We start from the raw sequence: 25248 nt of genomic DNA, 5'->3' as shown, positions 1-25248 counted from the left end.
AATGAGAAATTTCATGCAGTATATATATCCTCCAGGCACCCTCTCCCTCCTTCCCCAGGAATCTAACCACGTCAGCCTATACACACAGGCTGACATCACAAATGTTCCTGCTCCGGTATTCTTAACCATAAAAGGGTATTCCTTCCTGTACTTCTGACCATAAAAGGATATTCCTTCCTGTACTTCTGACCATAAAAGGGTATTCCTGTTCCTACTCTTATCTTGGAGCAAGAGGTAACCAACTCCAAGAACACACTCTGGCGCTATTCCCGGACTAGGTCTGTGCGTCAGGACGTAAGATAAGACCTAGACATGTCATCCCTACTCCACTGGAACAGCCAAGGTCATCCTTGCTGTCACGAGCTGATAAAGGAGAGGGCTCTGAGCCCTTGTTTATACAGCCGGGTTTTTGTTTATACATTGACTCAGAGCTCAAGTTAATGGATTTTAGCTAAGGAAAAATAGGGATTTTGGTGCCCATTTCAAACTGCCTGCACAGTCAGTTTTGGGTTTTGGAAACCCGTTCCTTCAGTTTCTCATATAATCTCATTTAAATATGCACTACTGATTGAATTGGTTGTGTGTATGGTGCTGTTGTTTTTTAGGGCCATAGAGAAGAAACCATAAAAGCAATTGGCCAGCTTCCACTGCATATTGTAAAGCATGAAGATAAGGTAATGTCAATCAGACTAATGTAGATGGAAACGTCTTCCATTAGCAGAGTTTCTTTAAAATGAAATGAAATAAGATGGCTTGGTCAGAAGAGCATGAGACTCTTATTCTTAGGGTCATGGGTTTGAGCCCCAAAATGGGCAGAATATTCCTGCTTTACAGGGGATTGAACTAAATTGGGCTTAGGGCCCTCGTATTTACAGGACCGCCTCTCCTGGTATGCCCCGCAGAGGACCTTAAGGTCCATGAATAATCACAGTTTAGAGGTCCTGGGCCCTAAGGAAATCAGATTATCCACCAGGGCCAGGGCCTTCTCAGTGATGGCTCTGACCTGGTGGAATGTTCTGTCCCATGAGACCAGGGCCCTGCAGGATTTAACTTCCTTCCGCAGGGCCTGTAAGACAGAGCTGCTCCACCTGGCTTTCAATTTGAACTTAGCCTTCCCTCCCCCTCCCCTTTTTATGAAGATTACCCGCTCTGGGATCCCACAGCTAATTCTCCCCTGGTCTCCTCGCTGGCCCAAATAGGACTAATTTAGCCAGCTAGCCCTGGTGATCATCTAATGTTTATTGGATGGATTTTCCCCCTAAATTGATTTTTGAATTCTGAATTTATTGTTATTCACGTTTTATACTGTATTTTATGCTGTTTTTTGTTGCATCAATTAAGTGTTTTAAATTTGTTGTTAGCAGCTCTGAGCCCGGTTTTCTGAACCGGGAAGGGCGGGTATAAATAAAAAATTATTATTATTATTATTATTATTATTATTATTATTATATTAAATGACCCTCATGGTCCCTTCCAACTCATCAGTTCTGTGATTCTGTGAACTTCCTTTGCCTGGTTACATACACAGGTAGGTGTATGTAGAATCTCGTTGGTTGCTCCATACACCCAAGGGAACTTAATCAATAGCAGCTTGTGATGACACATGGTAAGCTGCTTCTGAAACCAATGAGCTTTTTTAAAAAAAGTGTGATATGGCAAAAACAGAACAATAATAATAGAACAAGCATTCCAGAATGCAAACCCAAGGTCTTAGGCATGCCAAAAGTATCTTTTTTTAAAAAAACAACAACACCATGCTGTTTCTGAGAAAGGGAGTCTCATGTTCTTGTTTGCTCTAAAACCCTAGGTCATGTGTCTATAATTTGTTCAGAGCACCACATAATTGTACAAGAAGACATACAAATACAAAATTGTACATAATTGTTTTTAGTTATGGGAACTGCTCTGAATTTCTGGCAGTAACACAGTAATATAATAATATCAGTTGGAATTTGCAATAATTTGTGAAGATGATCTAACTGATACCAAACGCTAATATGACTGAGCCACGCCTGGATACTTACAGCAGAGTGTTCATAATTGCCCAAGCAGAGTTAATAGGTTTCTCTGGGCAGAGCCAATAGCAGCAAAAGTCTTGCTGTTGCTACTTGGCCGAGTTAAACCATTTTATAGCTATGTATTTTAGCAACAAGTGTCCTGATCATCACGTGAACCGTATATGAGTGGCTTAAGAGATTGCGTAAAATAAATGCAGATATATATATATATGCGCGCAACCTCGCCTTTACTCCTGGAGCTTGCTGCTATCCGCAAGCCTTCTGAGCCCGGCGGATAGCTGCCCGAAGCCCGGGGTGCGCAGCGCTGCGTTCCCTGGGCTTTGGGCTGCAGGCTGCTATCCGCAAGCCTTTGGAGCCCGGCGGGCACTCCTGCCGTGCTCCGAAGGCTTGCAGATAGCTTCCTGAAGCCTGGAGAGCGAGAGGGGTCGGTGCGCACCGACCCCTCTCGCTCTCCAGGCTTCAGCGAAAGCCTGCATTCGCTCCATAGGACACACACACATTTCCCCTTCATTTTTGGAGGGGAGAAAGTGCATCCTATAGAGCGAAAAATATGGTATATTGGTTGTGGCTGAACTTTATAGTCCAGTGTTCTGAATAATTTGGTTTACTTGATTTCTGCTCCTGACTTAGAAACTACAAATATTCTAACTTAAGTCTCACTCTATTTGAGTATCAATGGGAATTTCAGGTAAGACCTGTATGGAATACCTCATGTAGCTTGCTGTATTTTCACTTGGCTTGAAATTGATCAGCTCACTACTTTCCAGCCAATTTTTGTAATCTGTTATGGTATTTCAACATTTAGAATTTGAGTTGGCCGCTTTGCAGATGCAAAGATACTTGCTGTATATTCTTAACATGGTATTTCAGATTAAGTTAGTCTTTTTGTATCATTTGTGTGCTCTGTAATGTTGCATTTCTTTAGAAATTCTTGTCCTGGTATCTGAATTGCTTCCTTGCTTATTTTCCCCTGCATATTTGTTCTTCTACAGGGCTTGAATGTCGATGCTGAAAATTGCGCTGTATGCATTGAAAACTACAAACCAAAGGATATCGTTCGAATCCTGCCTTGCAAGTAAGCTTATTAAAATTTGCTTCAGTGGGGTATCATTACTTGGGAACTATTTAACAAAACGCATTAAAAAAAATCGAGTCCCCAGTGTTTTTAAGATTGGAGAAAGATAAGTGCACAGTAGCTTTTTGATTTATTTTTCATTCAAGCCTATGAACTCGCAGGTTTTGTACAATGCTAGCGATAAGGAGGCATTCGTTCATTTCTTCCAACTTCTGTGCCCTAAAAACAGGGATGAGGAACTTGTGGCTGCTGGACAGCATTTCCTGACAAGTTGTCCAGTGTGGGTTCCATGAAGTGGGTGCCACCACATTGAAATGCCCCGTTACGGGTAGATTGTCAAAACCAACCTCAGGGGCATGTGCTGCCAGCAGAAGGGTCTTTCCCTGTTCGGGGACTGACTAGGGCAGTATTGGAGATGACAGCTTCTCAAATTACCATGTCCTAACTTTTTTAGGGATATATATATCTATCTATCAATATCTATCTTTGCTTGCTAGCAAATTAACATCCAGAGTAGATCCTTCAAAGGGGGGCATTATATTCTGATGATACGGGCCCTCATTCAGCCGCCGATCCACAGCATTCTGTGCTAGCTGAAATTTCCAGACCATCCCCCAGGCGTAACCCCATACAGTCATTCAGTGGTCCGTGCGCCACTATTAACTACAGATTTAATTTGTGCGGGAGATTGAATTGCATAGTTACCCTGGATCTTGTCAAGGTGGGGATTGTTTTCGGCCTGCTCAGCTGCAATGCTGCCTTATCAAAGTTTTGCTTTAGATAAGCTTTTTGTTCCTTTAATGTTGCCAAATTACATTGCATAAAAGAACAGCCCTTATATTTGATTTCAAAAACTATGATGTCTCTTCAGGCACGTCTTTCACAGGCATTGCCTCGATCCCTGGCTGCTGGAACACAGAACGTGTCCAATGTGCAAACTAGATGTCATCAAAGCTCTCGGATATTGGGTAGGTTGGAAATGTGTAACTAAATCTGTGATAAGGCTCTAGGCATCCTGTTTGGGGCCAGGTAATACCTGCGCCAGCCAAGCATCCAGCCAGCCACGGCATATTACTTTTTGCAGGGAGGAGCCCAAGCTGGTTTTATCTAGAGAAGGTGCCTGTTGTTATGGTCAATTCAATTCTGCATAATCAGAAGCCGGAAATCTGTCTCGTTGAACTTCACCAGTGAAAACTAGGTACTGTTGGTTTACAAGCCCCCCTCTCACTGCTCTCGGAGCTTGCTTACCGGTAACCTCCTCTGGCTGATATCCCAGACAGACCAGGGAGATTTTGATAGGCGACATTTTCCCAGCGTGGGTAAATGCACACCCCCTCCTGCTTCTTCCCTAGCAGGGAAAGGAGATAAGTCAGAAACGTCTATTTACATTCTTTTATTTCTGACTTTACAGCACCATAGAAAAACACGTCCTTTCAGTTCAGTTCTTCTAGCAAGTCAGACAAACTTCCTGTACATGCGCAAATGGAAGGTTTCAAATTACACTCTTCACAGAGCCTTTTCCAGCCTGTGAACTTCCTGGGAAATTCTTTCCCACAGTTAGCCGCATCATGTGATGTCAACAAGCTGGCGGTTTGCAACTGCGATGTTTCCATATACTGACAGGTACATGTTGACGAAACAATCTGGCAAGAGCAACCAAACCGAGATCAAAACTCAATACTGCTGACTGCAAAGTACCAGCTTGCCTCTCCCACCCCCATCATATGTTCTCCTTGTGTAGGACCAAATCTTTTTAGAAAGGCTCAGGCTCCTTCTTGTCCCAGTGGCTCATTTCCTAAATCACCGTAGTTGGGCAGACGTTCAGCTCCTCAGTGAGAAGACTCATTGAGTTAGGTCCGCTGCGCTACAATCTCTTCCAGCCATCCAGGATGTGAGCCTGAACCAGTACGTTTCCAAGCACAATTCAAAGTGTTGGTGCTGACCTTTAAGGCCCTAAACGGCCTCGGTCCAGTATATCTGAAGGAACGTCTCCACCCCCATCGTTCTACCTGGACACTGAGGTCCAGCGAAGAGGGCCTTCTGGCGGTTCCCTTGCTGCAAGAAGCCAAGTTACAGGGAACCAGGCAGAGGGCCTTATCGGTAGTGGCGCCCTCCCTGTGGAACGCCCTCCCACCAGATGTCAAAGAGAACAACTACCAGACTTTTAGAAGACATCTGAAGGCAGCCCAGTTTAGGGAAGCTTTTAATGTTTGATGTATTATGGTATTTTAATATTTTTTTGGAAGCTGCCCAGAGTGGCTGGGGAAGCCCAGCCAGATGGGCAGGGTACAAAAAATAAATTGTTGTTGTTGTAGTAGCAGAATCCATGTTTGGCCTGAAGAGGTCTTCAGGCTCAGTCCATAGCATCTCATTTAGCAGGCCTGTGGAAGTTTTTTTCTCCCTGATTGACAACCCTGGGAAGTTTCACCTATCTGGGTATCTGAGATGGAATGTGTGTGTTGTGATTGCTGAGCTACCACAGGCAGTTGTCTAAAAGCAGCTTGGCTCAGCTCAGTTGCTAATTTCAGGTGTGTCCCCTGAAAACGGATGTGCTTCTATAAATGAGTAGCTGCCACTGTTGAGATGTGTATAAAGCTGCCCCTGGTGGTGCATTTATTTGGCAAAGCAGTTTTGCTGATTTCAGAATTAAGTGTGGGGGTGGTCAAAGCTTCGGTGTGCCAACATGTGGGCTTGGGAAAGCAGTTTGACCTCACCCCCAAAGGCATACGCCCCAGTTTTGTCCTGAGACAGGCAAATATCAACTGAAATACCTGTGTTGTGCCCCATCCTGCCTCCTGGCTATGTTAAAGTGTGAAAAGAGTTAGGAAATTGGCTTATAAGTTTTGGTTTAAAAGAGAGAGTGTGTGTGTGTGTGTTCCTGGTACATTAGCTTGACCTCTTTTCCCTTCTCCCCCACCCCTTTTCAATAACAGTCTTGCTCAGGGGTCAGCAAACCTTTTCAGCAGGGGGCCGGTCCACTGTCCCTCAGACTTTGTGGGGGGCCGGACTATATTAGGGGAGGGGGGAATGAACAAATTCCTATGCCCCACAAATAACCCAGAGATGCATTTAAATAAAAGCACACATTCTACTCATATAAAAACACCAGGCAGGTCCCACAAATAACCCAGAGATGCATTTTAAATAAAAGCACACATTCTACTCATATAAAAACACCAGGCAGGTCCCACAAATAACCCAGAGATGCATTTTAAATAAAAGCACACATTCTACTCATATAAAAACACCAGGCAGGTCCCACAAATAACCCAGAGATGCATTTTAAATAAAAGCACACATTAAAAACACCAGGCAGGTCCCACAAATAACCCAGAGATGCATTTTAAATAAAAGCACACATTCTACTCATGTAAAAACATCCTGATTCCCGGACCGTCCGCGGGCCGGATTTAGAAGGCGATTGGGCCGGATCTGGCCCCCAGGCCTTAGTTTGCCTACCCATGGTCTTGCTGGTTAACACTTCTCCCTCCCCCCCCTTCAACTTCAAAGGGAGGGCCTGCAGATGAACAAGAAGTTGCAATGCCTGAATCAACAAGTGGCAGCATATTGGCCGAGAGCTGGAGTATTGCTGTGCCAGAAGAGAACAGAAATGAAACAAGTGACTTATCAGCATCTTCTGCTAACGGATCTGCATCAAGTAGTAACGGTTTAAAAGAGGATGCAAGTGAAAGAACAGCCTTACTTGGTATGTAACCTTATATCGTGTGGTTTTTTTTTGTAGGAACTGATATCCTAGAAACCAGATGTCAGATTCAGCATCTCAGTTGAACTGTGGATAGACTTAAAAACCTTGATTATCTCACTCAGCTGGGCAAATCAAAGGAGGTTCCCATGCTGTTTTTTGTAGATCAGAGCACTAATCCCAAACTCTTTTGCATACTTTATGAAGGTCTTTGCTGTGGTCATTCTGCAGGAAGAGCATAACACAATTGTATACATGGATCAACAGAAATGATACTGAAGGGGGGGATATATGTTTCACTTTTTGAGGATAGAAACTCAAGCTGAACTTAGATGAGGAGAGGCTGACTTGAAAGAACAATATTTTCTTCTAGGAAACGGCCCATAACCCTGAATAGTGTTTGTTTATTGTGATGATAAATGTTTTGGGAATTCAAAATTCATTTGCCTTCAAGGCTAAACCATGATGCTTTTGTTAATGCAAATTGTTTTTAACTTAGATGACTTGGTTCCCAATTAAATGATGCACTTTAGGCATGTGTTATAATTTCTATAATATAGACAGTGGAACTCAAAGTGTATTAAACATGTTATGTATTTTCTAGAAACGGATGGCAGAGATAATCGACTTGAAGAACACCTGTCTAATGGAAACACTGTATGAAAGCTTGACAGCTTGAACTGGGAGCGAAATGTCTATTTTGTTTTGTTTAAATGCTGTGGACTTGTGTCTAGCTTAAATGTGTTACTTTTCTAATTCACGTTTCAAAAGGGCTAATAACTAGAGGCTTTGCTTTGTAAGAAGAGTAATACCCGATACAAAATGCAATAACTCTAGTATGAGTTCCTTCTTTTGACCAAAAATGAGAGTTGAGAAATGAGACAAATTTATGAGGGTTGGTGAGAACCAGAAGGAAAAATATCTGTTGCTACTTAGAAAACTGGCCTATTTTTTAAAAGCTCATTTGGCACTTGTTGAGATTGCTGCTGTTTTTCCATGGAGATTTCCCTTTGCAACTTCTTTTGTAAGAAAAAGGTTCTCTTTCTTTGCTTGGTTTCCTTGTCCCTTGGTTTGTAGGGACACAAATTGAGTTAAGGAAGGGAGCTCCCAAGTGAAAACTCCCCCTGGAAAAAGAGTAACAAGTTCAGAAGTAACCTCTGTGCCAGAACAGCTATTACAAGATCAATACTAGGAGTACAAATTGCACAGGTTAACAGATAAATGTGGGTGATTTATGATAAATGTACATATAGCACATATGCAACACTGAGGTTTACTTTTTAAAAATTGTGTTTTGAATACATAGTATGGACCTGCAAAGTATTCCAATAGTTGCGAGAATTTCTGCCACGTGCTTGCCGAAAAACCTGATGACTTTTTCATTTGCCTGTTAGGTCAATAACTTTAAGGTGTGCCACACAGTTATTGTAGCTGGCAGGCAATCTATTAGTGCCTCGGGCAACGCAAACGAGCTACCTTGGACGGTGAAACACAGTGGTGCAGCAGTTGTTCATGTTGCACATGGAGAGTAATTTAACTTTAACTCTTCTCCACTCTTTCCCTTCACTGTTGTTTTTTTTGTATGCTGTTTTTGGATTTTTCTCTACCTTAATTCATTCCTGAGATGTTCGTAAAGTTATTGTTTCTGTTATGCAAAGGATTGTTAGATGCTTCCAAGTAGAGGTTTGCACAATATAGTTACTGGTTTTTTTACTGTTCTAGATTAGCAGTATTGTGCCTTAGAGTAGTTGAAAAGCACTAAGCCTGAAGTGTATAAAATAGATACCACTGCACTGTTTAATTTTTACCTCTGCTTCAGGTAAATCTATATACAATAAGCTCTAGATGAAAATGGTGAATTGTGTATTTATAGTTCTCTTAAGCGTTGGATGAACATTTTAGAATTCTAATAGTTATAAATGAATGTACGGAATCATACCGCCAAGTCTGTAAGAAACGTTTTGCACCGTGTTTAAACTTAGATATTTGGTAAGGTGCTTTTTTTAACGTCAGAGAAAATATGCAACCTAGTACTTAAATTGGATCAGTATTTAATTTCAGTATTTTCAAGTTTGAGGAAGAGAAATTCAAACATGGGTGGGGGCAGATGCAGGAAGAAACAGGGCGAAGATTCTGATAGAAGTCCTACCAAAATATTCTGGGGACCTCGCCACCTTCTCTGATGAGAGTAACCCAGCCAACATGTCATGCATTAAAATTGGCCTCTGCAAGACCTGCCTGCATCTTACAGCCAGCACTTAATGGAGTGGACCATGCCATGACTATTCCCTGTGTCTTCAAACAATATGGATGCTGCTTTCAAAAAGGAACTGCCTTTGAACTGTTCAGTCACTCATCTTTCCCTACATCCTTAGCACAAAGCGGAAGTGTTACTTGGTTAGTTGTTTTCAGCACATCACAACTCCAGCTTAACATCGTGGAAAAAGGAGGACGTCGTTTTTTGTGTGCCTTGAAAGTCTCCAGATCCTTCCTAACATTTGCAATGTAGCACCTGCATTGGGGAAAGCAGTATGGTGAGTACCAACTACATTTTCCCCCTGTAAAAAGAGTTGGGTTTATGATTGCGTTTCTTCCTGGGTTTATTTCTTAAAGGTCTGGGAAAGCAGCCAATAATAGGCATATTAAAACTAACTGAGCATGTGAACCAGAATTTTGGAATATGGAATCCACATCTAGCTGCTAGGCACTAAATGTGCTTTACCTGTCCCTCTCTGAATATAGCATCTTGGAAACTTGGCTGTAGGTAGACGTGTAGAAACATGCAGGTGGTGTCTGGTGGGAAGAGAAGAGTTTCCCATGGCAACAGGGTATGATTGCTGCGTTGTGTGCAATTTAGTTCCTATCCTAGAGCTGTTCTGTAAGCCTTTTTGCTCTCCCGTGTCTTTATCCATCCCCACCCCAAAGCCCAATATTGGAGGGAATGAAATAGGCATCTTGGAAGCAGACTCAGTTATGCAAATTATATAGGTAAATTATCTAAAGTAAATTATAAGTAAGCAAATTATATAATCTGAACACAGCATCTGACCTTGGACAATTAGAATTGTTTGTTTTTCGGAGATGGGCTGCTAATAGTTCGATTTCTGTATGGCTTTGTGTGCTGCTGAGGAGTGATGACAAAAAAGGCCGAATTGCAGTGCTTGCTAACAGTTTTCTCTCTAAAAGGCACGATGACAAAACCTCCTGAAGCGACCTTTTCGTCTGACCTCAGTAACGTCACACAAAGTAAAATGACAGAGCTATGTGAACCTTAAAATTACACTATCTCTTGCCTGCAAATGGTCAGTATCGCCTAAGTACGGATAGATGCTGCATTCAGATATATCTGCATCTGACCTTGTGCTTCTGCATTCCCTCCTTCCCTTTCGCTAAATGGGAGAAGTCTGAAGTCAGCAAGCCAACAATGAAACTTGGTTTGGGGGTTTTAGTTTGGGGAAACCCAATAATGGAAACTTACAAATCTTCCCTCCTTGCATGTGGGATGGTGCCATTATGTTTCAGCAGCATCTTTAGGCCCACAACTGATTCAAGCCAAGGATTAGACTGCCTTGACTAACTTTCTAAAATACCCCTGCCTAGGCACTCTTTGTAGACAAGTCTGCCTAGAGCAATTCCTTAATTGTCGCTGGCAATATACTACTTTAAGACAAGGGTGGGGGGAACCTGCGGCTTTCCAAAAGGCGCTGGATTCCAACTCCCATCAGTCCCTGCTTGCATGGCAGATGGCCAGAGGTTAGAACAGTGGACTTAGCTGTGTTAAATTCCTTTCTTGCAGTGTATTGGTGGTTGGGGGCAGGAGCGGGGGGACATCCTCGAATAGGATGGGCTTCCAACTTGCTCCTATAGGCCAGGCTATGCAAACCAGGCTTGCAGGCTTGCAAGTTGCAGCTGCCATCTTGTGTGAGAGAGTCTCCCACAGGTGCCTGTCAAAGCAAGCAGGGCCTGAATGCCATCAATTCCCAGCAAAAAGGGTGTTCAGAGGCATCCTATCTCCACTGGTGGAAGCATAGCATAGCCCTTGTGGCCTGTAGCCATTGATAGCATTGTTGAGAGTTGTAGTCCTGGAACATTTTGATGGGCAACAGGTTTCCCTGTCCCCTTCTTCAGGCACCGAGTTGAAAAACCTTGTAGCTTGTTCTGTGAATGGAAGAGGTCTGCGATCTAGCAGAGGTTCGTACCTGCAGAAGTTGAGGAAGTGATTTCCCCCTCTTTCTTGCAAAATTTTCAGGGAGCTGTGTGGGGGACAGTGAAAATCACTTATTCTCCTTTCTGTGCGTTGAGCACAGCTCCCTGGAACATCGTTCAGCCCTGACTTTGCACAATCTATGTGCTTGAACAATTGTTCCTGCTAACTTGTGGTACGGAAATTGTTTCAACAACTCATTTCTTTTCTCATCTAGGTGTTTCCCGCCCCCCCCCGGACAAACTCTTCTAGAACTTGCCCACACGGACTCGGCGCTGACTTACTGCTGCTACATTCTTAATTTTTATCTGTGAGACATCCCTTCTTTCAACTATTTTAAGGCAGAAAGATTCCATGTGTGGTCTGAAAAAGATTGACTTGCCTGCAGGTGTTGTCTCATATGACAGACATGGACATTTTGTATATAGGGCACTGGGTTTAATTTAAAATGTGTGTGTGAAAATGCACCTTAAAAAAGGCTTGAAGTACAGTAGTAGGTAAATTGCCTTAAACCAAAATAAGCCAATTGGAAATAACGAAAGCTGACTTTTCTCCTTTTGAGTGTCCAGTTTTTTAAGACAATTGGCAGCAAAACAAACTAAAAGTGTTTCTGACTGGCCCTGTTTCAAGTGGGCCCTTCTGCTATAGTGGTGTCCCGTCAGCTGAAAAGGCCTGTGTGTCCATTTATTGGAAGTAGTTTAATATTATTCCTGAACAGAAAACTACTGATAACAGTTTGACTTGTTGCTGTACAAAACTGAGGTTATTGAGGGTTTTGTGCTTGAGCCTGGTTTTAATTTTACAAGGCAGTTTCTGTGGCTCAAGTTTAATGTATAAAACAATCTCTACACACTCTTAAAAGCAAAATTCAAGTTTTCTTTTTTAAAAAGCAAGTTGCCTACATAGTCTCTGCACAAACGGTGTAACTGTTTAGAATACTTCTATGGTGGAGGGTTGCTGTTACAGACTAAAATTGAACATGGCACCCTTCGTTACCAAAAATCTTGCCAGGGTACAATGTGCTTAATCCTTTTTCGAGCTGAACATTCTAGTGGTGGGGTGAGGGGCACATTGAAGCTTTTGCTTGAGCTGAAATAAAAATGGTAGTTCCTTCAGCTGACGACAAAGGGAGGACAGGAGCAGGACAACTCAGTGAAGGAGCCAGCCTCTTTTATCTTGTCAGCTGCTACCTGGTAAGCATTCAGTCAATCAGTTCTCCTTGAAATTTCCAATGAATAACTGGTTACCATTGTTTATTACCTCTACCACCCTAGTCAACTTTTTTGTTTTTTGTTTGGTCATGTCTTTTAAGATTGTATGCCTGAGGGCAGGGACTGTCTTCATCGATCTTTAAGCTTTGTGGGGAGCCATTTTTGGCTAAAGAGCAGGATAAAACATTCTATAAATAAATAAAAATGTGGAAAGTACTTAGCTCATTCTGTATTTCTATCATTAGCCTGTTCCCCTTCCTGATTTTTAAGCTTGCATCTAAAAGCCACTTGTAGATCAACATTTGCCTGGTAAGTGAAATTAGGAGAATTATCCTAAACATAGATGTTCAGCAGCCTCACTTCTAAATCCTTCCCTTAGCATAATTTCAGCTATTAAGTGTTGCAACTGGATTTTTCTAGATGAGACTGCTCAAGTTTTCCCTATGGTCAGGAAAAATGAACTGGAATGGTAAAGCAGACATAGGAATCCTCTGGCTCATGAATCAAACTAGGCCTTATTTTACCAAAAAGGCCTTTCCTCAAGCTGTGCCTACCTGACACCAGGTGTTAAGATAGGTAATGGTGCTGCTGCAAAGGAACACATAAATGTGCTCTCGTTTTGTCCTGGGCCAAGGAGCTTGCATGCTATTATACCTTTAAATTTGACACCCAATGTAAGCCTTGCTGGGATTAGTTAGAGGTGGGAACTGCCAACGCAAATGTGGACTTTGAAGTTGGAAAACTCCTTTCCTTGGGGATCTTGAGTTCAAACTCAAATTTGACAATAGGCAGATGACAGGTGGGGCCCCCTGCCCATATCTCAAGGCAATCCATGGATGCCTTGTGGGAGCTGAAGGTCTGCCTCAAGCCATCAGTTCAGACGCTGGATGCAACTGTAAAGTCAACTTCTGAATGCTTATAATGTGACTTGTCTTGTTATTTATTAAGGTGAAGGCAAAGGGACTTTTCACTTCATTGTGCTTTGGAAATGTTTACTTCTATAGATTTAAGGAGAACAAGGTACCTGGCTCAGTGGGGCACTTCGTTGCCTTGGTTGGGGCTACAGTGAAAGTAGCTATCATGCCCTATTTGAATTTACCAGATCCTCTACCCAACTGCAAAGGTAAATTTTACGCGCTCTCTGCAAAGGGTACCTTTGGACTCAAGGGCTGGGCTGAAACCATTAGAAAAAGAACTTAGGCTTTGGACCCCCACCAAACAGACCATTAATTCACCCAGCCCACTGTTTGTCTGCTGTCTAGAAGTAGCTCTGAATCTGCTGAGCAAGGTCATTCTTAAGATGGAATATAGGACCTTTTGAATTCAAAGCATTTACAGAGCTACATTTCTCCCCCTCTGCAGAATCCTCTGAGTTGAGCCCTTTTTAACTCTAAAATGAGCTGAACAGAAATAATTTGGAAGGGTTTCTGTGTAATGCAGTTGAGGAACTTTTAACCTTCAGGTTTTTTCAGGCATGGGATGCTGCAGCCTATGGAAACTGTTGGGGAAAGCGGGTCCTTGATAGCAGCCAGTTAGGGAGTGGCCTACCTCAGATATTGTTCTTGGGAAGATGAAGTTATCAGCGTCCCAAAAATATTTCTCACCGTTGCTTCTTAGGTAAAAATCTGCAGCTTTTTCAACTTGGTTCGGCCTTGTAAGACAAACAGTACCCTTCACTTGTGTTGTGATAGGTTTGATTATTTTTCTTTAACTCCGATAAGCAAGTAAATTAAGATGCTAACACAACACTTGCTTACTGGAATAGAGTATCTTACCAGTCAAACTGAGAAATACAATACTTATCTCACATGGCTGGCCTGCTATGGAGCAGTGGAATTTTTAAGAAGGTCCGTGGAGGCTAGTGAAATCTCTTTGCACCTCTTCTCTGTTCAGAATCCTGGCATCCAATCAAAGAGGCATCTCTGAAGAGTGCTCAATGTTGAGGCCAAGTCAGTGGAAACAGAAACAGTAAGGAGAGCAAGCAGTTTCCTGCATTGTGAGTTTGTGACAGATTATTTACTGAAGCCTGTCATGGGTGCCTGCATCAGGGAGCTCTCCAATGAAGACTTCAGGCCACACTAATAGTAGGTTTTGTTCAACATCATCGACTCATCAACATCATTCAAACTTCTCCAGCAGAAAAAGCAGTATTTAATACAGCACAAATAGCATCTTAATTGCAAGCAAATAGCGAACTATACAAAAATCATACAGAATCCTAATCTGATATAAAGCATTCTTCCAAATGAAGTATTATTTTGAAGTCTTCGTCTCTGAAGGATTTTCACCAGTGTCAAGTGTCTTCAGCAATCGAAAAAGGCCAGCTGCTTCTCTTATCCGGCTGAATTCAATACAAAAGGCTTGCACTTCTATAAATAAGTCCTGTACATTAATTATTTTGTTCCGAATCAAGGATTGTAGAAAGACGCACACAAGTCGTACTAGCCGGTTCTGAAACATAGATGACACATGGGTTATATCTATGTTAGTTCTACTCAAAGTAGGCTCACTAAAATTAATGGAGCTGACAAACTTATGGTAACACTATATATATTGACTGCTGACCCAACAAAGCAGCAGCTCACAAAGTGGCTTCGAGGAAATAAAATCTCTTAAGAAGATCAAAACTCTTCATTTTATAAGTTAGTTAAAATTTACAGGACTCACTTTTTTAATTCTGCAATAAGTAGCCTGCTTTAAAACCCCCCAGCCCAGGTGTCAATTTCAACCATCCAATGGTTTTCTTATTACTAAAAGCCACAATTCAGAAACACAGATTGAATTAGTATTTCATTTTAATTGCTTGGAAAATAACCCTAAAAAATAGATTGTGCTTTCCTCCTCTTCTTCTTTTGGTTCCTTTTATATACCTTTAATAAGTGTGGGGGACCTTTTGGCCTTCCATAATAATAATAGTAGTAATTTTTATTTATACCCCGCCCTCCCCAGCCAAGGCCGGGCTCAGGTGTTGCTCATCCTTGGACCCTGGCCAAGATAGCTGGAGGCAATGCAAACGAGTCCAGCAATATCTGGAAGGCCATAGATTAGCCACCCCTACTTTAAAAGTATGGAATAGTAAGAACAGTAAGACACCAAAATACTGTGCTCCATAAGCAAGGCAAATATTTCAAATTCCCAGGTACAAATTCTGTACAGGGTTTCATAAGGATGTTCATCCCCCGCCCCAAGCCTGGGTGAACCAGTCCCGGGATTTCAATAGTTTCTCATTTTGAAATGCTTCCAAAAACCTACCTGCATATACTTGTCCTTAATTTGCTCACAAGTAGAAATACAGTTGGAGATATAAAGGTGAATAAATTCTGGAGGAAGATCAACTGCTGTGGTAAGACTGTTGGAAACAAAATAGTTGATTAACTATGAGCAGATCACCCATAAATTCTATGCTGGGTTGGGGGGGAGTTGACCCCACGCCTCCTTAGCAACTACAATTTAGTCACAATGAATTTTCGCAAATGTTCACACAGCCTCCTACATTTATGGTGTGATATTAACCTATGTGGAGTGTGAAAAGGAAATATACAACTGCATGTGGGAAAAGATCAGGAAGAGAATTTATCCTTTCAAAATGTAGGGCTTATGCTTCATTTGGGCTGCTTTGTGCACAAGTCAGCATAAAATTTAAAAAAAAACAACAACCCTGATCTTATGGTTTATTTTTTAATGGTACAGTATGATTGTTCATTTCATTTATATCCCTCTTCTACAGTTGCATATATTCTGAACTGATCTCTCTGCCTGAGTCTTTAGAATGAAGTCAGTGGGAGGGAAAGAATGAGCCGATTTTGATTTAATGGATTTGTCAATTGCCGTGCTACACATTTATAAAACCTTTTATCCTTGTTTGTTTCAAGAAATGCCCATGGTAGCTAACAATGCATCACTAAAGCACATTAAATTAGTACATTGTACTGAAGTTGGGGAGGAATTATTGTTTAAGAGATTATTACTAAGAACTAGTCAAAGACAACTAATGGGATAACGACCCTCTTTCACTGTGGATGGTTATACATTTGTTGAACATGAAGTGGCTGTACATGTTTACTTTCCCACTACACCACCCCAATTTAAAATGCCATCTGCCCCTTCATAGGAATGGACACAGAGGCTCAATAACATTTACAACCAGCCAGCTGTTTGGTATCTACCATCCTGAAAGTGCATAGATGGGTATCTTCCTCTGACCTTGCACTGGCTCTTTCCAATGACTCTGGCTGTCAAAGAAGACAAAAAGGAAGAAGAATCCAAGGATACGGAATACTCCTAAAGCTGCTCCCCACTGAACTATCCACAGGTCCACTGTCATGACATTCTCTCCAATTTCATGAGCTTAATTAAAAACTAGCAAAATTAGGACAGGAATGGGAAGGGGGCTCATGTATATGGAGAGCCCAAATGCTGTAGGGATTCCTGTTTATGTGCACACATGCAATTCATCCACATGCTCTGTACATAGGAACACAATATACCTCCCTGCCCCTATGTAGTCCCTGAATCTGGAGGCCAAAACACTAAATTTGGGAGATGAAGAAAAATTAACGCTGCCAATTCACCCCACTGCAGCCATTCTCTTATACTGGAAAGGAAAAGGGCGGGCTGGAATTAAACCTACCCTTAATGACAGCATTGTAAAGGATTAGGTCCAAATCCTTTGGACCAATCCGGCAATTCTGTTTCTGATTATATCTCATGTACTTTGTCTGTAGAACTGAGTGCAAAACACTGAACTACACCAACATTCAGATACAGGCACCCAAGATACTGTTCCTTGATGGGACCAAACGCTGCATGGATACTAGAAATCAAGCTCATTCAAAAATGCCAACAAAGCAATCTACAGTAGACAAATAGTTACCGATTGACAACTTCCATTGAATGCAGAGACATATCCATGTTGACCAAGACTGAAAAATACTCTGTTATCTGACTTGACTGCATAAGTTTAAGCAGCATTTCTATAGCAACCAAAGGATTATTTTCCACTAAATCAGGCAATTTGGCAGGAGTGAGGCCAATGTGGTAAACAAGCTTGGGGTCTTTCTCCAATTCTCCAAGGAGCTGCAGAGGGAAAATAAATAAATGGACACCTTAAGACTTAACAGGGCACAACAAAATATAGGTGACAATACTATATACTACTTTCAAGTTTAAGGATACTTTAAGCTTACATTAGAAAATGCACAGTAATAGAATTGGACTATGTACCACCTGACTACTACACACACCTGCGTTTGCTGTGCTGATGACAAAGGACTTTTGAAAGCTTTGGCCATGATTCGTTTGATTTCCACTCCGGCACTGTTTTTCACACACATTGACTTGTCCCACTGAATGGCATGATCTGGCTCTATCGGGTTCAACCAAGCGAGCTCATCCTCACAAATGTGAAGTGGAGGCGGGGGTCGTATAAATTCTGGACGAAAATGGCCTGGAAAAATAATTTGCATTCATATCATCAATCTGAAAGCACCTGGTACAGAAAGCCTACTAAATATTATGCTCACTTCTCCCTAAGCATTACATTCTGAACACATAATGAAATACACTATGCCATACTGTCAGGCTCCGTGAAACAATTGTGATAGTTCAGATACGATAGTGGTGCAATGTTTGCAGCTGAGAACTTTCCTAAAACCTCCAATTCCAAAACAGGGTAATAGATAAACCACCATAAAAACCTGTGGGCAATCTGTCACATGGTGATCCGGATGAATTCTACGGCGACACTTAATGCATGATGAAAAATTACAAATCCATTCAGAAATCTGATAGTATAAACTGGACTATAAGGCCCCATCTTCACTATTCTTTCAAAGCAGTCTCCTACCACTCTAAACAGTCATGGCTTCCCCCAAAGAATTCTGGGGACTATAAAGGGGTACTAAGAGTTGTTAAGAGAACTCTATTCCCCTGAAAGAGCAACAGTTCTCAATAGCGTTTTGTCAATCAATTCCTCTTCCCAGGGAACTCTGCCTCTGTGAAGAGAATAAGGGTCTCCTAACAACTCTCAGCACCCTCAACAAACTACAGTTCCCATGATTCTTTGGGGGAAGTTGTGACTTCGTTTTACAGAGATGATACGGCTTTATGTGCAGTGCAGATGAGTCCTAAGTATATTCTACTTCTTCGTTCATAGCTAGAATAATGGTAGAATATAGCACAGGACTGAACCATAGTACGGTGGTACCTCGGGTTACATACACTTCAGGTTACAGACTCCACTAACCCAAAAATAGTACCTTGGGTTAAGAACTTTGCTTCAGGATGAGAACAGAAATTGTGCTTCGGCAGTGCGGCGGAAGCGGGAGGCCCCATTAGCTAAAGTGGTGCTTCAGGTTAAGAACAGATCTCCAGAACGAATTAAGTACTTAACCCGAGGTACCACTGTACTACTTATTAGAACTAAGGTTACAAACCTAGGTTAGTTTATAGTTAGTGTGGAGAGACTAACCATAAACAAACCTGGATTTGGACAACATACTAAACCAAACCATGGTTTAGCTCAGTGCAGTGCAGCTACAAAATGACCAGGGAGGAGCCAAGCAGCCACAATCTCCTTCCTGAGAGCTAAAACATGGCTTTGCTTAGAATGACCTGCAAACCAGGCCAATGTACAGAAACTATTTTCATTTAGGGTATGTTTGCAATATAACAGGACTCTATGACCCTCAACCTGCAGAAGTTAAAAGCATCAGACCAACTCAGCTATTCTAATAAACTGAAAGTGCAGGAGAAATCAACCTAAACTATTTTGTGGCACATCCTATTGGTCATTGCTTTGGAGAAAAGCATTCATTCTTTCATTTGCAATCAAGTAGGGCTTTTTTTTACAAGTTTTAAAGCTTGCTACAATCAGTACAATCACATACAGAAATGAAGTGGTGGGATTGTAACTAATGTTATAGCTATCTTATGCTGTAAGTGGGTGAAAGATTACAGAAAGTAATGCATACTTTCAATAGGTGGTTTTGGTCCACTCACTAGAGCTTCAGTGATCTGGGAGGCAACAGAGCTGTCAAAACCAGAATTTGAAGAATCCGGGTCAGGGTCACTGAGAATGCTGGGGAAACTCGCTTTACTCTGTGTCGGCAGTTCAGACTGACGTTCTAGAAGGGAAAATGGTTAACACAATGTTCAGTGCATATGATCTTGAGTAAAACAAACAGAATTGTCAACTGAGCAACACCACTGGATGAAACCCATATTCAACATGAGTAACCTCAAGAATCAGGATTCAGAAGTTTGAACAGACATCATGAACTATAAATCTGATCAGAGGCTGTTTTTACTTTTTTATGCACCCATCTCACAATAAGGTAATATGGCTTACTGTAATTCAAGGGCACTGTTTGGAAGAGTCTGAGAACTTAAGAGTCTAAGTCTCAAGTCTAAGATCAAGAACTCACAAAAGCACTTGTGAGATCAACACTGGTTGAGATGAGCTAAGCACAAGTTCTGAGAGAATTGTCATTCTTCTCTAGGCATGGAAGAGGCTCTCTCTAATTCTGCAGTGCTTTCCAATTGCTTCCAGAGCTCAGCACAGTATCAAGGAGAGGACCACACAGAAACACAATATGAGGGCGGAGGCAGGGTTGGTGCTAAGTATGAATCTGTGGTCCCTTGACTGGAATTTTAGGTAGCAATTTGTGTGCACAGCTGTGAACCACAAGCCATATTTTAATATACTTTCCTCTTCAGAATTGGAAACTGACACAGCAAAGGCTTTTTGTAAAAAAGAGCTCTGGGTGTATTTTATAGTTCTTACTCAGGCTTCCTCAACCTTGGCCCTCCAGATGTTTTTTGGCCTACAACTCCCATGATCCCTAGCTAGCAGGATCAGTGGCCAGGGATTCTGGGAATTGTAGTCTCAAAACATCTGGAGGGCCAAGGTTGAGGAAGCCTGCACTTACTCATGTGTACATACATCAGCTTTTTATATCATATTCTAAACAAGTATGTAAAATAATGCCTGAAAATATTTCTAGAAATAGCAAAATATGACCTCAGAAACATCTTCAAGTTAAGAGGGAAAAGCACTACGCACTATTCAAACTGAAAACAAATTGAGATATTTTAGTGCAGTATTTTCCCCTTGTTCGTCAATTCCAGGAAGTCTCCTTTGATTTGAAAGGGAGGGTGCTGGAAAAAATCTGATTTCAATAGAGGTCACTGATCCTTAATCAACTAAGTCTTCCATCAAATAAACAGTTAGTACTTAACACAGTACATTGCCAGAATACTTTTCCTTTTCCAAAGCAACATATGACACGTAATTGGCAAGAAGCTTAGTGACAAAACTAACTACAAAAAGCACAAAATGAGAATTTATTTGAAAAATTATCCCAGCAGTGTGAAGAGCAAAATGCAATCAAGATATACTGTTAGCTCAACTTCTCTCTGTAAAAGTTAGGAAGTTTGTTTTAACATGAACTAAAGGTAAAGGTAAAGGTACCCCTGCCCGTACGGACCAGTCTTGCCAGACTCTAGGGTTGTGCGCTCATCTCACTCTATAGGCCGGGAGCCAGCGCTGTCCGCAGACACTTCCAGGTCACGTGGCCAGTGTGACAAGCTGCATCTGGCGAGCCAGCGCAGCACACGGAACGCCGTTTACCTTCCCGCTGGTAAGCGGTCCCTATTTATCTACTTGCACCCAGGGGTGCTTTCGAACTGCTAGGTTGGCAGGCGCTGGGACTGAACGACGGGAGCGCACCCTGCCGCAGGGATTCGAACCGCCGACCATGCAATCGGCAAGTCCTAGGCGCTGAGGTTTTACCCACAGCGCCACCCGCGTCCCTTAACATGAACTGTCCAAGTGTAAATCAAGTTCGAATCATTCTTTCTGTTCCTCTTTGTTTAGCAACATGGAAGTTCCATTCTGATTCCTGCAGAGTGCCTTGCCTATTCACCTTAGTAGTGTTCTAGGGGGAACAATTAAATTAACTGTTCTCTCTCCTTGTTCTTTCTGGCAATAGCTTTTCTTGCCCACATCTTAGAGGCAGAACAGCCAGAATATACAACCGCTGACTAGAAAGAATCATTGTTCCACCTTTCAGCATGCCAATAATTGCTTCTTAAAAGCCACACACTGACAAATTCAGTGTGACGAATTCATGTTCAAATTCAGCAAAGTACTGTAAACTTGTACTATAAAAATACAAACATTAGCTTGCAAGCACAAGAATACAGCCACTCTCTTAAGACTCTTCTACGCACACACTTAGCACAAGAACAAAGGTAGTGCAAATGTCATTCATTCTAGAGCAGGATCAGATCTCAGCAAGAACAATAATTTTTTACCTGCCAAAGCCAGCTGAAGGCCGCTGATATCCACAGATTGGCCCATATTTCCTACATCCATTGATGCAATCTGTCTTGGGGTCTTTTTGAAGAGCTCTCTAGGTGGGGCCAACATCAGCTGGGAAAGAAAGAATTTCTCTGGCGGGGTTATAGGAGGCAGAAAACCTGGAAAGGCAACATCATTTCAGGATTTCATGTGCTAAAAATAGTATTTTATACATAGTGAAATACAAATATTAACTTGATGTAACAAATGGGTAGAAATGTTTTGCACTCTTCTCTAACAACTGGGTTTACATGAAATGCAAGTGATTTATGTATAAACATACAACCAAAAACAGAAAGTTTTGTTTGGCTGTAAATTAAACTAGCTAAAACAGCATCTGTTTGTAACTGAATACTCAGAATTAGTACAGTATTTTTAAAATGAATTTTCCTCACCTCAACTTACATATTCTGAAAGACTTTTAAAATAACCTTTTAGACTGGTACTTTTGCTACATTGTCCTTACATTTTACACGTTTCCTTGGCATCAACAAACACATCCTCATATTTTGCAATTACAATTAGGGTCACAAACATTATTCCCCCCCAATTTATATATAGGAATTAATACTTTCTTACTCATCTAACCAACTCATGACATGTTTTACAGGTTTCTGTTGTTGTTACTAATGATAACAGTAACATATTTATTTATATCCCAACCTTTCTTTCAAAGGAGCCCAGAGCAGCAGTGATAAAACAGTTTTAAAAATTTGTTTTTAAAAGAACATTCTCAACTAAGGATCTCAAGGTTACCAGGAACAGCGTCTTTTAGCCATCAAATACCTAAGTAAACATGACTGTTTTTAAATTTGTCCTGAAAGTCAATGAGCCAGGCACACCACACTTGGGAGAAGGAGAATTAGGTTATCAATGGCTACTAGTTATGACAGCCATGTACTACTTCCACTTTCAGAAGCAGTAAGTCTCTAACCTACTGAAGAGCAGGAGCAGAAGTGGATTACTGTATGCACATCTTGCATGTGAGCTTCCCACAGACATCTGACTAGCAACTGTGGGAACAGAATGCTGGACTAGATGAGTCATTTGTCTAATCCAGCAGGGCTCTTATATTTTTAATAAGAGACTTAATTATGACAGAAGGCAGTATTGCCAAAGTCAAGCCCTGGCTTCTAAACACAATTCAAAGTTCTGGCTTTAATAAACTACTGAAATTGGTTGATTTTCATACATATATAATTCTTGTTTACAAAAAAGGATCTATTATGATCCCACAAATATCTACAGTGGTACCTTGGTTCTTGAACGCCTTGCTACTCAAACAACTTGGAACCCAAACACTGCAAACCCGGAAGTGTTCCGGTTTGTGAACTTTTTTCGGAAGCCGTACATGCTCTATTTTGAGTGCCACACTTCTGTTTTGAGTGTTACGCTGAGGTCTGTCTGTTTTTGCTATTTATTTTGCATTTTTGTTTTTGCCGCTCTTTTGTTTTTGCTTATGTGACTGTGTGGAACCCAGTTCAGCTACTGATTGATTGTGTGACTGCAGTACATTGATTATTACTTTCATTTTATGACTCAATAGTCTCGTTAGATAGTAAAATTCATGTTCAACTGCTGTTTTAGGGGTTTTTTTTAAGTCTGGAACGGATTAATCCACTTTTGCATTACTTTCTATGGGAAAGCGTGCCTTGGTTTTGGAACACTTTGGTTCTGGAACGGACCTCCGGAACGGATTAAGTTTGAGAACCAAGATACTACTGTATTTTGTTGCATGTGAATTTAGTGAGACAGCATGACTGGCTACCACTGTCATCATCATGCGTGAATGCATACACACTTTTCCTTACAAAGGAAAATATTAAATTGGGTAAATATATTTATTTAATCCATCTTTAACCAGCCTTTCAAATGTTTCTTTCAAGGTTGTTGTTGTTTAGTCGTTGTGTCCGACTCTTCATGACCCCATGGACCAGAGCACGCCAGGAATGTTTTTTCAAGGTAGCTTACACCAATTGCATTTTTAAAAAGTGTTCCTCGTTTCCAATCTGTGTAAGCATCCCAAGTTTTCACCTAAATTTAGATGAGCCTGTGCACTGCAACCAGGGAAGGGTCACTTTGCAAGATGGGTACCTATTACCCAATGGGTTCAAGATCACCTAACACAAAAGTGTTACACCCCTCTAAAACCCTTCCCTACTCACAGCCAGCATGCTAGAAACATGAACGTTTCATAATATTTCACAAAGGCGTTTTCCCCCAGGGGCTCTGGCCCACTTATGTGTGATGCTATGTGACTGACTGAGTAGGGAAGTGATGGAGGCTGTTTACTTGAGAATAAACAATGATGATTAGGAAGGCAGTATGACAGCCATTAAATGAGGGCCACCCAAAAAAGCATGCCACACACATCCAAAGGCAATACCAAAGTTACGACAACAAGAGAGTAAAGCTGCAATCCTATACAGGTACATTCATGGGAGCAAGTCTGATTGAACTCAATGAGACATGCTTCTGAATCAACATGCACAGGACAAGCAGTAACTGAAATGAAAATGCTGTGGGTGGAGGGAACACAAGTAAGAAAGGAGTTCAAAAAAACCACCTTAAAATCCTGACATACTTGTGGTGGTGGGGAGGAAAAATGAATCTATTCCTTTTAAGTCATTGGTAAGGAACCTGTGGCTATCCAGATGTGGGAGCTCTAAGTATTATTATTATTATTATTATTAATCACTGGGGCTAAAGCTGCAATCCTATACTGTATAGGTACATTCAAAGGCTGAGAGGAGCAAGCCTGATTGAACTCAACGGCACATGCTTTTGAATCAACATGCACAGGACAAGTAGTAACTTAAATGAAAATGATAAGAAAGGAGTTCAAATAGAACACCGTAAATCCTGACATATTTGTGGTGGATGGGGGAGAAGGAAAAATGCATTTATTCCGCTTTAAGCCAGGGGTGAGGAACCTGCGGCCCTCCAGATGTGGGAGCTAGTAGTAGTAATTAGTATTATATGATGATGATCACCGGGGCTGGAGCCAAGCACCATCCGGACGGCCACGGGTTTCCCCCAACCCCGATTCAAACGTACAACTAAGGTGTCGGAAAGGAGGCGCTGCTGCCGAGGAGAAACCGCTCTTCTCCCCCCACGGGGAGAATCGTTCGCCGGGCGGTACCTGAGAGCGGAGGCCTCTCGCCGTCGTCGCCGCCGCCGCCACTACCCCCAGCCGGGCCTGTGGCGGCGCAGGCGGCGGCGGCGGCGCTGCTGACGGTGGTTCTCTCGGGCGGCGCGGGGTTGAGGAGGTGCGCGAAGATGGCGGCGAAAGGGTTGGCGGCGAGCGGCTCGGTGCGGTACATCTCCCACAGCAGGTAGAGGGCGGTGAGGCGCTGCGGCGGCGTGGGCAGCAAGTCGGGCTGCTGCAGGAGCAGCACCAGCACGGAGCCCACGCGGAAGTGCTCGGCCTTGCCGAAGTAGTGGTGGAAGGCGGTGGAGAGGCCTTCGAAGGTGCCGCCGCCGGCCTCCTCCGACACGATGCTCAGCAGGCTCGACAGCTCCTTCGGCGAAAGGCTCATCTCTCCACGAGGCGGAGGAGGAGGAGAGAACTCCGCCTCGGTGCTGCTGTTGTTACTACTGCTATTATTACTACTATTGTTACTACTACTACTACTACAACCCCCACCGGGTATCGAACCCGCGGCCTCCGTAGCGC

At 42.2% G+C, this 25248-nt stretch overlaps 2 protein-coding genes across 2 annotated transcripts in view; one reads left to right on the top strand and one right to left on the bottom strand.

Moving 5' to 3' along the window:
- RNF149 (ring finger protein 149) overlaps window positions 1-12427 on the top strand; it is an 18809-nt gene extending 6382 nt beyond the window's left edge. The window contains exons 3-8 of the mRNA XM_081003141.1: window positions 606-674; window positions 3011-3093; window positions 3965-4061; window positions 6604-6799; window positions 7401-9330; window positions 11218-12427. Of these exons, the coding sequence (XP_080859267.1) occupies window positions 606-674; window positions 3011-3093; window positions 3965-4061; window positions 6604-6799; window positions 7401-7459 (504 nt within the window). The 3' untranslated portion in view covers window positions 7460-9330; window positions 11218-12427. The remainder of the gene's footprint in view (window positions 1-605; window positions 675-3010; window positions 3094-3964; window positions 4062-6603; window positions 6800-7400; window positions 9331-11217) is intronic.
- On the bottom strand, window positions 11228-25248 carry CNOT11 (CCR4-NOT transcription complex subunit 11). The gene is made up of 7 exons (XM_081003144.1): window positions 24715-25248; window positions 21527-21691; window positions 19183-19335; window positions 17455-17657; window positions 17085-17287; window positions 15464-15560; window positions 11228-14662 (listed from the first exon to the last, which is right to left on the bottom strand). The coding sequence occupies exons 1-7, from the start codon at window positions 25109-25111 to the stop codon at window positions 14465-14467; spliced, it is 1416 nt and encodes a 471-aa protein (XP_080859270.1). The 5' UTR covers window positions 25112-25248; the 3' UTR covers window positions 11228-14464.

Source organism: Podarcis pityusensis, assembly GCF_964106645.2.
Source record: "Podarcis pityusensis genome assembly, chromosome: 4".
In the NCBI taxonomy this organism is placed as follows: Eukaryota; Metazoa; Chordata; class Lepidosauria; order Squamata; family Lacertidae; genus Podarcis; species Podarcis pityusensis.
This window is presented reverse-complemented; position numbering and strand designations above follow the sequence as displayed.

Excerpts from the sequence above, each read along its gene's own strand:
- CNOT11 (XM_081003144.1), bottom strand. The coding sequence starts at position 25,111 with ATGAGCCTTTCGCCGAAGGAGCTGTCGAGCCTGCTGAGCATCGTGTCG. Across the intron at positions 17,658-19,182 it reads ACCAAAACCACCTATTGAAA|GCCATTTTCGTCCAGAATTT; the intron begins GTATGCATTACT and ends TTATTTTTCCAG. Across the intron at positions 15,561-17,084 it reads TCAATGGAAGTTGTCAATCG|TCTTACCACAGCAGTTGATC; the intron begins GTAACTATTTGT and ends TGTTTCCAACAG.